Source organism: Salvelinus sp. IW2-2015, linkage group LG32 (assembly GCF_002910315.2).
Source record: "Salvelinus sp. IW2-2015 linkage group LG32, ASM291031v2, whole genome shotgun sequence".
In the NCBI taxonomy this organism is placed as follows: domain Eukaryota; kingdom Metazoa; phylum Chordata; class Actinopteri; order Salmoniformes; family Salmonidae; genus Salvelinus; species Salvelinus sp. IW2-2015.
In genome coordinates, this window is record NC_036871.1 from 9254488 (window position 1) to 9267597 (window position 13110).

General features: G+C 43.0%; 1 protein-coding gene across 13 annotated transcripts in view; it reads right to left on the reverse strand.

Moving 5' to 3' along the window:
- The window catches only part of kif1ab (kinesin family member 1Ab), a 56819-nt gene extending 44883 nt beyond the window's left edge, over nt 1-11936 (reverse strand). For all 13 annotated transcript variants that reach the window (XM_023977393.2, XM_023977392.2, XM_023977390.2 and 10 more), the window contains exons 1-2: nt 11580-11936; nt 1417-1606 (exon numbers count right to left, since the gene is read on the reverse strand). In XM_023977393.2, the coding sequence (XP_023833161.1) occupies nt 1417-1522 (106 nt within the window). In that variant the 5' untranslated portion in view covers nt 1523-1606; nt 11580-11936. The remainder of the gene's footprint in view (nt 1-1416; nt 1607-11579) is intronic.
- Nucleotides 11937-13110: the final 1174 nt, after the last annotated feature.

The window sequence follows — 13110 nt, forward strand, 5'->3', positions numbered from 1 at the left end:
CAATAAGGGATCATAGTGTTTTTGTACACTCAGTGTAGGAACTGCAGTGATGCAGTGAGTGATGATGTTCCTCTGATTAATACAGCAGCATCATCAGTGGTGACTGACCTATGATGATGTCACTTATGCACTTCAATAGACTGGGTTTGTGGGTTATATATTGTATATCAGGTATTCATAGGGATATGTAATCAGCCAAATTGGAAGTCTTTGTTGTGTGGAACAGAATAATGTGGTTCAGTCCTCCTGAGACAGTTGCATCCAAGAGAGAGGGTAGGACAACTTGGCTAAATAAAAATATTCTAAAGTGGATTCCTTCCCTATTTTCTAGTTCCTCATCCTTGTTCGCTTGTATTGACTGGAAAGGTGAAATTGAAGAGGATGGTTGATATTGCTATTGGCCATCCTCCCTACTACTTTCACGAATCCAGTACTTTCACATCAGTCAGGAAGAGGAAAGGAAACCGTTTTTGAGTATTCTGAATCTGGGCCATGCTAAAGACTGTGGGAATGAGGTCATCATCAGACTGTTGAAAGGCAAAAAGAAGCAGAATATGACACACACACACACATCATCTGACTTAGCGTCTCAGCTGAGACAGAAACAACGAGGCCTTTTGGACCCTCTGGGTCATGTGATGAGGGATGAGAAGCTCTAGAGGTCACCCCCACAAACACATACACACAGAGACAGGCTCTCAGTTCCCATTGGAGGCTATGTCTCATGTGTTGCACGCCTCACTACCCACCATCCTGTTGCTTTCAAGCATGTGTTCCGAGCACCAAGCAGAAAATGGCAGAAGCGCAATGTTTCAGTGATTCTCTACAGTAGAGATGATCGGAATCCACCATGAAGGGTCTATGTTGTGAAGTGATGAATTTATTAAAATAAGCTTGAGATGGTGTTAGATCGAATGTATAGCACCTCCAAAACCATTTAAAATGCCATATGAGGCTGTCTCCTAAAAGCCCAATCTAAAGCAGACCATATTAGTAAATATTTAATCAAATCAATTAATTATTGATGAGGACATCTTTGCCTGGAGTTATCAGACTGGAAAATGCTGTATATCCCAATAGAATGCCGTTCAAGGATTCATCAATACATATTCCAGAGATATTACTAGTATAGAACATTAGCTACATAGACTCTAACATTTCCCCTAACAGTACTTAGGCAGGGCGGACCCCCAATCACCCAACCAAAATATTTTTCAATAGAAATGTTTCGTTTTGGTTGTGGTAGCCCAACCCTGGATAGGCCTTCTGATTCGGGGGCCAATTAACATCCAGCCCAGGTTAATCAAGAAGTAACCTACACCGAAAGAGCAAAGCTGAAGTCCTCAGGTCCATGTGTTTTCTTACACCAATAACATATAGTAGACATTTCTTATAATACAAATATGCAATACTCACTTGTGGTGTTCCCTGACATCTGGATGATGCACTTGCTGTCCTTCCCGATCTCTCGAGAGTTGAAGGGACGGACCCGTACGGCCACCTTCACTGAAGCCCCCGCCATGATGCCTGTCAGTGAGGGGGATGCGCCCGCGACTATAGAGGGGTTCAGTCAGGAGGGGCTTGTCACCGGGTAGATGCCTAACACCTGTGGAGAGGGAAGCCATAGTGAGATGGTGATTTGAATGAAGATCTAATTTGAACGAATTTGTAATGCCATCATCTAAGATTTTTTTTAAATAAATGTCTGAAAAGACTGCGCACGCACAAAAACATTGAGATGTATAAACTTGCCATACGTATACGCATGTTTCCCGTTATAAATCAGACATGTCGTGAAACTGTGAACGAGCATTATACACTCTTCGGGAAAAAAGGTGCTAAGTAGAACCATACAGGGTTCTTCGGGTTGTCCCCATAGAGGAACACCTTTTGGTGCTGGGTAGAACCCTTTGCAGAGTGTTCTATGTAGGGTTTTTCTGTAACGGTCGTCATAGTCGTTCTCCTCCTCAGACGAGGAGCATGGATCGGACCAACACGCAGAGTGGGTAGTGCTCATGATAATTTATTAAAACGAAACTGAACACTTACAAATACAAAAAACGTGACAAAACCGAAAACAGTCCCTTGTGGCACAAACACTGACACGAGATACAAACACCCACACACACACACGTGAAACCCAGGCTGCCTAAGTATGATTCTCAATCAGGGACAACGATTGACAGCTGCCTCTGATTGAGAATCATACCCGCCGAACACAAACATCCCAACATAGAAAATCACACATAGACCAACCCACCCAACTCACGCCCTGACCAACTAAATAAATACAAGACAAAAGAAAACAGGTCAGGAACGTGACATTTTCAAGGAACCCCATGCATAAAATATGGTTCTGCCTAGAGCCGTCTATGAAGGGTTCTACCAAGAACCATTTGATCATCTAAAGGTTCTTCCTAAACCATCTATGAAGGCTTCTAACGAGAGCCCATCAGCCTTTTATGACAATACATCATATTTACTGTATCAGAAGACCTTTCTTTAAGGGCCATGTTATATCCTAACACATTGGTGTTAAGAATCTCCTGGTTTACAAGTCACATAATGTTGGCTTGTAAAGTGATGTGTAATTTTTACTGCAATCCAGCCAGAGTTAGGATATCCAACAAGTAGAATTGTTAATCACCCGTAACCTGCATTCTGAATGACTGCCAAGGTAGAGAAGATTGAATATTGAGACTGTCTCAACCATCTCAGTAACGGGTGCCATAAATCCAATTACTAACAGAGTGGATTAGTTTAGAAAATTGTCTGTTATTTATATGTGTGTAACATAAAATGTATCAACCAATCAATGTACATGCAAAAACACAGATATTACAGTAAAACAAACAATTCTGAAACGCTACCTGCAATAGAGCATGCTGGGTAAAAATTATATAATGGGTCTTTGTAGAACACTTCTTGCCTTCCAAAGAATCATCAAAGACTTCCAAAAACAGTTCATAGGATGTTAAAGGTTCTAGGTAGTTTTCCAAAAAGGGTTCTTCTGATCAAAACGGTTCTTGGTAGAATCCTATCCCTCCGCAAATAACCCCTTTTATAGTCACAATAACACTCTTGTTTTCTGTATACTGGGGAGGAATTGGAATTAGGCCAAGACAGTATCTAAGGAAATAGCATTGCATGGCGAACTTGATCAAATGTCTTTAGAGGTGTTGACAGAATATTTTCTTTTGCAGTGACATTTGCTGTATCTGACCGTTTCTGAAAGACAAAAACAAGTGCACATTGTTGTGAACCTGTAAACAGATTGTTTGAATTCAATAATGTTTTGTATTTACTTTTTCATGAACCTAAATATGCTGCACTGTCTGCCAATTCTGAAACATTTTCTACTTTCTAACCTAAACTAGCCTACAGTAGGCCCACATACAGTGGTAGTTCGATCCCTCCGATGTCAACAACTACAGACCAGTATCCCTTCTTTCTTTTCTCTCCAAAACTCTTGAACGTGCCGTCCTTGGCCAGCTCTCCTGCTATCTCTCTCAGAATGACCTTCTTGATCCAAATCAGTCAGGTTTCAAGACTAGTCATTCACTGAGACTGCTCTTCTCTGTGTCACGGAGGCGCTCCGCACTGCTAAAGCTAACTCTCTCTCCTCTGCTCTCATCCTTCTAGACCTATCGGCTGCCTTTGATACTGTGAACCATCAGATCCTCCTCTCCACCCTCTCCGAGCTGGGCATCTCCGGCGCGGCCCACGCTTGGATTGCGTCCTACCTGACAGGTCGCTCCTACCAGGTGGCGTGGCGAGAATCTGTCTCCGCACCACGTGCTCTCACCACTGGTGTCCCCAGGGCTCTGTTCTAGGCCCTCTCCTATTCTCGCTATACACCAAGTCACTTGGCTCTGTCATATCCTCACATGGTCTCTTCCTATCATTGCTATGCAGACGACACACAATTAATCTTCTCCTTTCCCCCTCTGATAACCAGGTGTGAATCGCATCTCTGCATGTCTGGCAGACATATCAGTGTGGATGACGGATCACCACCTCAAGCTGAACCTCGGCAAGACGGAGCTGCTCTTCCTCCCGGGGAAGGACTGCCCGTTCCATGATCTCGCCATCACGGTTGACAACTCCATTGTGTCCTCTCTCCAGAGTGCTAAGAACCTTGGCGTGATCCTGGACAACACCCTGTCGTTCTCAACTAACATCAAGGCGGTACCCGTTCCTGTAGGTTCATGCTCTACAACATTCGCAGAGTACGACCCTGCCTCACGCAGGAAGCGGCGCAGGTCCTAATCCAGGCACTTGTCATCTCCGTCTGGATTACTGCAACTCGCTGTTGGCTGGGCTCCCTGCCTGTGCCATTAAACCCCTACAACTCATCCAGAACGCCGCAGCCCGTCTGGTGTTCAACTTTCCCAAGTTCTCTCACGTCACCCCGCTCCTCCGCTCTCTCCATGGCTTCCAGTTGAAGCTCGCATCCGTTACAAGACCATGGTGCTTGCCTACGGAGCTGTGAGGGGAACGGCACCTCCGTACCTTCAGGCTCTGATCAGGCCCTACCCCAAACAAGGGCACTGCGTTCATCCACTCTGGCCTGCTCGCCTCCCTACCTCTGAGGAAGTACAGTTCCCGCTCAGCCCAGTCAAAACTGTTCGCTGCTCTGGCACCCCAATGGTGGAACAAACTCCCTCACGACGCCAGGTCAGCGGAGTCAATCACCACCTTCCGGAGACACCTGAAACCCACCTCTTTAAGGAATACCTAGGATAGGATAAAGTAATCCTTCTAACCCCCCCCCCCCCCCCCTAAAAGAGTTAGATGCACTATTGTAAAGTGGTTGTTCCATGGATATCATAAGGTGAATGCACCAATTTGTAAGTCGCTCTGGATAAGAGCGTCTGCTAAATGACTTAAATGTAATGTAAATGGTAGCCTACACACATGAATGCAAAAGATCAACTGTCTGTTCACCTGTTAAATTCTACTGTATGTAGACTGCACTCTATTTCGGATATAAAAATGTGAAATTATAATATCGAATAGGCACAATGAGAGATGCGCACGATAATTTGTTATATGGCTACTTGGGGAATACGAACTCATCATGGCCATAAAAGGTGAGGAATATACTTTGCAATGGTTATGATATATGTATTATGTTTAAAAGTGAAATATTGTCTGCTCTGGAAATTTGACAATACAGTATTCAGACGTTGCCTTCAAACGTCAATGGAAAAGGTGAACCATCTCAGATCAAATAGAGCAAAATACTTTAAATAGCTTATCTATTTACTACTGTGAACTGGGTGCAATTAAATGAGAGATGGGACAAATGGTAACCTATCTTAACTTGTTGTAGGCCTATAGGCTATTTCGCAAATATGAAAACATCACAGTCAGAAAAGGTGAGGAATTTATTCTGCAATGATCATGGAAATGAAATAAATCATGGGAAATAGGCATCTATTTCCTACTCTCCCACTCCGGACGACGTAGCCGGTTTACTAAGCGCCAGTCCTGGCAACCCAGAATTACGCACACCTGGCAACCATCATTACGCACACCTGGCAACCATCATTACGCACACCTGGCAACCATCATTATACACACCTGGACTCCATCACTGCCTTGATTACTTCCCCTTTATCTAGCACTCTGTAGCCTCATTCAACAGACAGTATTGGTTCTGTTTTCTTGTCCAGACGCTGCTCTTGTTTTGTATCTCGCCACATTAGTTATTATTAAACTCACCAAATGCACCTGCTTCATGACTCCCTACGTCTCTGTTACAATAGATTTTCCCTTTTCTCACTAACAGCAAATTATTGAACCTTGCTATTATATTTATCTTCCTGGTTTTTTGTTATGAAAATGAGTGTCATCATACTGTATATCATTATTAATATACACCTAATGTGTGATAACTAGCAAATGAATTAGCTAACTAACGTCAGCCTGCCTAGCTGGAACTTCTGAAGAAGAAAAATGTTTTATTTGTACAATTTCCAAATAATAACCTAACAAAAACATTTACGAGACGTGTTTGTGCCGTCATTAGTAGCACAATTTCTAACTTATTTGCATTTATTTTTACTTACACTTGTATGTTGACTTCTCCATTGATGTTGTTTTTAAGTTTTCGCAGATTTTCTTAGCGAATGTACAAAGGGAAAAAATCCTGTCATGTTTACAGTAAATTACTGGCAGCACAGAAACCAGTAAATCACTGTAGATTTACAGGCCCTTTACTGTAACACAAATGTACTGCATATTACTGGAACACCTGACTACAGTACCATTATGTATTTCTAGAATTTACAGTGCATTACAGGAAGCACAGTGGTTAGTAAACTGTTGAAGATTTTCAGCGCCAGTAGCTAGTGCCAACAACAGGCAGTATTTAGCAAAGTCATAGCAAGTAACCCGTTTCTGTAACCGTTACTGGGAATGTTGTTGTAGTTAAGGATACATTGGTCTTCAAATTAACCTGGATTTGTTACAAGATACCGTTCTGATGTATCTTTGCACATCTCTGGCTAGTGCAAAGCACATTGCTATGTTCACAGTAACTTGCCACTAGCGTCCTGTACGTTACTGTAAAATTCTGAGCAATGACAGCACCAACACTGTAAAAAAAGTAAACGCAACTGTAAGCATGTTAGCATTTACATTACATTACATTTAAGTCATTTAGCAGACGCTCTTATCCAGAGCGACTTGATTAGCACTTGCACTTCTAGAGGCCTACAAAGTCTTCCAAACTGGCTGTGATTACAGTGCAAAACAGATCAAAATGACACAGATAAATATTCGACCATTTGAAGTTTAAGACCTGCTGTCACTGACGTGTTCTTTATACACCTTAAAGAGCTAGAAAACTACTCCAACATATCAGTTCAATTGGTACACAGCATTCTCAATAACGGGTGCATCAAATATAGCCACTTACAAGGCACGCCTCAAAATAAGTTAATGAGCCAGTGATGCTTTCCCAACATTTTCATACAATACACTATCATTTAGAGAATGCTGCAGTAAATATACAGCAGACAGTACTTTATTGTTAAATGTTACTGTAATAAAATTACAGCAATTGCTAACAGCAAATAGGTAATTATATATATCAGCATACCAATTTGGTGTTTTATTTCACTTGAACTTGTCAAGTCACTGCCGGTTTAGACCTTGGTTATGGCAAGGTCTAAACCCAGGTCTAAACTGGCAGTGACTCCCAGGACGAAAAAGATCGAAAGGACATGGCTAAACACTCAATCATTAAAGGTTTACATTTTTTTTTTTACATTTAAGTCATTTAGCAGACGCTCTTATCCAGAGCGACTTACAAATTGGTGCATTCACCTTATGATATCCAGTGGAACAACCACTTTACAATAGTGCATCTAACTCTTTTAAGGGGGGGGGGGGGTTAGAAGGATTACTTTATCCTATCCTAGGTATTCCTTAAAGAGGTGGGGTTTCAGGTGTCTCCGGAAGGTGGTGATTGACTCCGCTGACCTGGCGTCGTGAGGGAGTTTGTTCCACCATTGGGGTGCCAGAGCAGCGAACAGTTTTGACTGGGCTGAGCGGGAACTGTACTTCCTCAGAGGTAGGGAGGCGAGCAGGCCAGAGGTGGATGAACGCAGTGCCCTTGTTTGGGTGTAGGGCCTGATCAGAGCCTGAAGGTACGGAGGTGCCGTTCCCCTCACAGCTCCCTCACAGCTCTCACAGGTTTGAAACTTGACGCCACTCTGATCTGTTCCCTATATACATTTAATTGTTAGGAAACTACTATCGCACATCAATTCAATGGGGTTTATTGGCATGGGTAACATATGTTTACATTGCCAAAGCAAGTGAACTAGACAATCAGAAATGAACAACCAACACTAAACTCACAAACAGGCCAAAGGAATAGAAAGATTTGTCATATAGTGACTGTATACAGTCTTGTAACAATGTGCAAAGACATCTCATTTACATTGGTACAGCGCTCTCACTGATGGGTGAAACAAGTATAGCCTCTTCCAAGGTATACCTCCAAATTTGTGAGAAGGGTGCAATTGCGGACTGCAGTTCGGGGAGTTCCGGCATGTGGGCATTCCTGCATCTTCAGGAACCCCTCTTTATACTTACAGTGTATTCGGAAAGTATTCAGACCCCTTTCCCTTTTCCACATTTTGTTACTTTACAGCTTTACTCTAAAATGGATTACATCTTTTTTCCCCTCATCAATCTACACACACAACCCCACAATGACTAAGCAAAAACTGGTTTCTAGATTCTTTTTGCTAATTTATTAAAAATAAAAACAGAAATACCTTATTTACATAAGTATTCAGACCCTTTGCTAGGAGACTCGAAATTGAGCTCTGGTGCATCCTGTTTCCATTGATCATTCTTGAGCTGTTTCTATAACATGATTGGAGTCCACCTGTGGGAAATTAAATTGATTGGACATGATTTGCCTATATAAGGTTCCACAGTTGACAGTGCATGTCAGAGCAAAAACCAAGCCATGAGGTCGAAAGAATTGTCCGTAGAGACAGGATTGTGTCGAGGCACAGATCTGGGGAAGGGTAGGAAAAAATGGCTGCAGAATTGAATGTCCCCAACATCATAGTGGCCTCTACCAATCTTAAATGGAAGAAGTTCGGAACCACCAAGACTCTCCAGGGGCTGGCCGCCCAGCCAAACTGAGCAATTGGGGGAGAAGGGCCTTGGTCAGGGAGGGTGACCAAGAACCTGATGGTCACTCTGACAGTTCCTATGTGGAGATGGGAGAACCTTCCAGAAGGACAACCATCTCTGCAGCACTCCACCAATCTGACCTTTATGCTAGAGTGGCGACACGGAAAACACTCCTAAGTAAAAGGCACACGACAGCACGCTTGGAGTTAGCCATATGGCACCTAAAAGACTCTTAGACCAGGAGAAACAAGATTCTCTGGTCTCATAAAACCAAGATTGAGCTCTTTAGCCTGAATGCCAAGTGTCACGTCTGGAGGAAACCTGGCACCATCCCTACGGTGAAGCATGGTGGTGGCAGCATCATGCTGTGGGGATGTTTTTCAGCGGCAGGGACTGGGAAACTAGTCAGGATCGAGGGAAAGATGAACTGAGCAAAGTACAGGGAGATCCTTGATGAAAATCTGCTCCAGAGCACTCAGGACCTCAAAATGGGGTGAAGGTTCACCTTCCAACAGGACAATGACCCTAAGCACACAGCCAAGACAACGCTGGAATGGCTTCGGGACAAGTCTCTGAATGTCCTTGAGTGGCCCAGCCAGAGCCCGGACTTGAACCCGATCGAACATCTCTGGAAAGACCTGAAAATAGCTGTGCAGCGACGCTCTCCATCAAACCTGACAGAGCTTGAGAGGACCTGCAGAGAAGAATGGGAGAAACTCCCCAAATACAGGTGTGCCAAGCTTCTAGTGTCATACCCAAGAAGCCTTGAGGCTGTAATCGCTGCCAAGGTGCTTCAACAAAGTACTGAGTAAAGGGTATGAATACTTATGTAAATGTGATATTTAAAAAAATATATCAATTAGAAGAATTCCTAAAAACCTGTTTTTGCTTTGTCATTATGGGGTATTGTGTGTAGATTGATGAGGGGGGAAAACAATTGAATCCATTTTAGAATAAGGCTGTAACAAAATTTGGAAACATTCAAGCGGTCTGAATACTTTCCGAATGCACTGTATATTGTTACATTTTTAAGCTAGGACAGGCGGGGGAGGCTTTGGGCGCTCCAGTACAGTAGGTGGCGTTAATGCACAATAGCGTTGGATGCCGATAACCCCCAGAGAAGAAGGGGAGGGGGCGACAACGGTAGTTAGCTAACCATTCACCAGTAGACAGTGTCCTTTGTCCTCGCCAGTCAGTCGCTGTTTTCTCGCAGTTCTGTTAAGGATGGCAAGGGCAGGTGTTCAACAGGCGAGAGCGAAGGACACTATGTGCTAGCTTAGCCAGCTAGTCTGGTAGTCCGGGAGGCGGTGGCAACACCGTGTGCTCGCTAGCTAACTAACTAGCTAGCTAGCACATGGTGCTCGTTAGCACACCGTGTCCCTAACGAGCAAGTTAGCTAGTTAGTTAGCTAGTTAGCTACATAGTGTCACCCCAGCCTCAGGTGCTAGCGGGGGGCTGTTCATGAAGGAACCAATGGAATGCTTGAAGGGGAATGCCCACATACAGGAATGCCCAAAATTACAGGCTGCAGCTGCCCATTATTGAAATGTGTTAATGGGCCACAACAATACCATGAACCCGCAAAAGGCTTTTGGCACTCCAAAATTACAGTATGGTACTATATTATGTGGGAGGAGTACTGAATTACAGTAAATTACTGTAGCTTTACAGAGAAAGGTTTTTAAATTCCCAAAACACAGTTTGTCACTGTATTCTGTGGGTGGTACTGTGTTTCAGTACATTTCTAACAGTACAGAAGCCAGTGTGTTACTGTAGATATACAGAACAAATATATACATATTTTTATATATTGGTATGTAGCCTACTGTATTATGTGGGGTACAGCATTCTAACTAATGGGTGCAAGAAAATATAGCCTTTTACAAGGCGCACCTCAAAATATGTTAATGAGCCAGAGATTATTTCTCAACCCACATTTTCCCACAATGCATCATATTTCACAGTATGCTGCTGTAAATATACAGCTAAAATAGATAATACAGTATTTTAATACAGTATTTTAATTTGTCAATTTAAAGCAATGTGTAGCACTACATAGCCTGCTTGCTAGCACCAGGGCAAAGCTAGCGTGGCTATCTGTACAATCGATCACTGCTCTTATTTCTCTTCATTCTCGATGGGTATTTAAATATGTTTCGTCTACAACGCTGCAGCTGACAATGCCAATATGTAGCCTAATTAGGGCCTGCGTCGGTAGGCCTATTGACCAAATAATGTCCCATCCATTACAAAATAGTTTGGCTTGTTACATTTCATGATTTCCTTGATTCTACAGAAAGCAATAGGCTATCAACCCAACGTGGTTGCGAAAAATCTCCCCAGTCATATCTTTCATGTGCACACCGTCAGAACACATATTTTTGCCAGCATCACAAAACATACAGCCCGCAAAAAAATAACGTAATAAGTACATAAATTACATAATCGACAAGGATATTAAAGTGACAAATATTATGCACCGACCTAGTTCGTGGTTTTCTGTTTGCACTCGAAAAGACCCGACATAACGTAAATATTGTCTTCTCCAACATCTTGCGCTGCCGCACCTCAATGCAAACGCACTGTCAAAGCAATAGGCTACTGGCCATCACTCCATTTGGTGCTATGCTATTCGCCCACTGTAAATATCGATGTCATTGAATTCATCCGGCCATAAATTCATCCCTGCGACACATGAGCAAATCCAGGATTATCATATGTAGTTGTTTATTTTGACTGTGAATCAGATTGAATTAAATAGGCTATTGACACGGTTATTCTGTAAACCTGTAAAAACAATTGTTTCAACGCTGAGAAAGAGCGGAGCACCACCCTTGGTTCCCCACTGCGTCAACCCAAGGCCATGATCAAAAAACAACATCTCATCAGAAAATAACGCATCTCAATCGTTTTACCTAACCACCTCGAATTCGACGACCGCAGTGGGTTCCTCCTTGATCTTTTTTCCTCCCGTCGATATCAGCTAACAGCCTCCCTCAGTGTATCCATGCAGGGAGTATCCGCCCCGAGCAATAGAAAGAGACACAGAGCTAGACCACCCTAGTCAGGGCTATGGGTGAATGGGTTCTAACAACAGGGCCTGGTACACAGTAGCGCGTCAGTCTGTCTGCCAGCCAGCCAGACATGGGTAGGGTAGGGGAGTAGACAGGGAGGAGAGAGGAGAGGAATTAGGCTAGAGCTAGATGGACGCAGGAGGCGAGCTCAGAAGAGAACGACCTTTGGTTGGTCCACAGAAAAATGGCTCAGGTGCCTCAGCCAAGGCTGCTGGGAGTCAGTGATGACATCAGCATCATCATAGTGGGAGCAGGCAGTAGAGATCAGTTATTTAAGAAATAAAAAAATGTATTGCAACAATAATAACAATATTACACATCAATACAGGGACATTCCTGTGAATACAATGGGGAAAAAATGAAATAATAGCACACCAGGCGAACCCAGTGATGCAACACAGAGAAGGGAGGAGGGAGGGGGGAACTGAGGGAGAGAGCAAACGGAATGAAAAGGCTGGGATGGATAGGAAATTGCTAGGGATCCATGTGTTGCTGCCATTATACAAAGAACAGATACAGTACTTTGAGGTGGGGTAGATCTCATTGGTGTCTCACTAAGCTAAACAGAAGAGAGTAACGTTGTACTTCTATCCCGGGTCAATGCATGTACACATACAGTACTACACCAAACATGCATCCACTGGCTGTTCAGTGAATGAAGTCTTTGTTGTTCGAGTTCAAGTATTCAGCTGTGTGGACACTAGTCAACAATTTGGGTAATTGTTTCTGGCAAATATGGTTTCTTTGTCTAGTGACACAAAGGATTTGTGTTATTATACTGGACTGCAACGCTGTTACAGAGTAGAGAGCAGAGATATGTTAGAAATACTCGAAGAAGTCACCATGTAATTCCTTGTATTTGTATTTTCGTGAGTGATCTCTGTGAAGTAAATATATGAATGGGATTTTCCTCCCTTCAAGATACTGTAGTTCTCTTCCCGAGATATTCTAATGAAGCTCTTTCTCAGATCAATTTACAAAGTCATCATTTTGAATAGACAATATCCTTGGATCATATTCTCTATCAGAGCATGGTCATATCACATGGTCGTATCACAACCGGCCGTGATTGAGAGTCCCGTAGGGCGGTGCACAATTGGCCCAGCGTCGTCCGGGTTTGGCCGGTGTAGGCTGTCATTGTAAATAAGAATTTGTTCTTAACTGACTTGCCTAGTTAAATGAAGGTTAAATAATAAAAAATATAAAAAATAAAAAATAGAGGAAGCTGAGGAGGGTAATAGAAGCTCAATGTTTCAACCCCATCTGCTGGACAGCTGTCACTATTACATAAAGCCGGTGTAGATAATCAAATCAAATCAAAACAACACAACACAATAAAATAACAATACCGAGGCTATATACAGGGGGTACC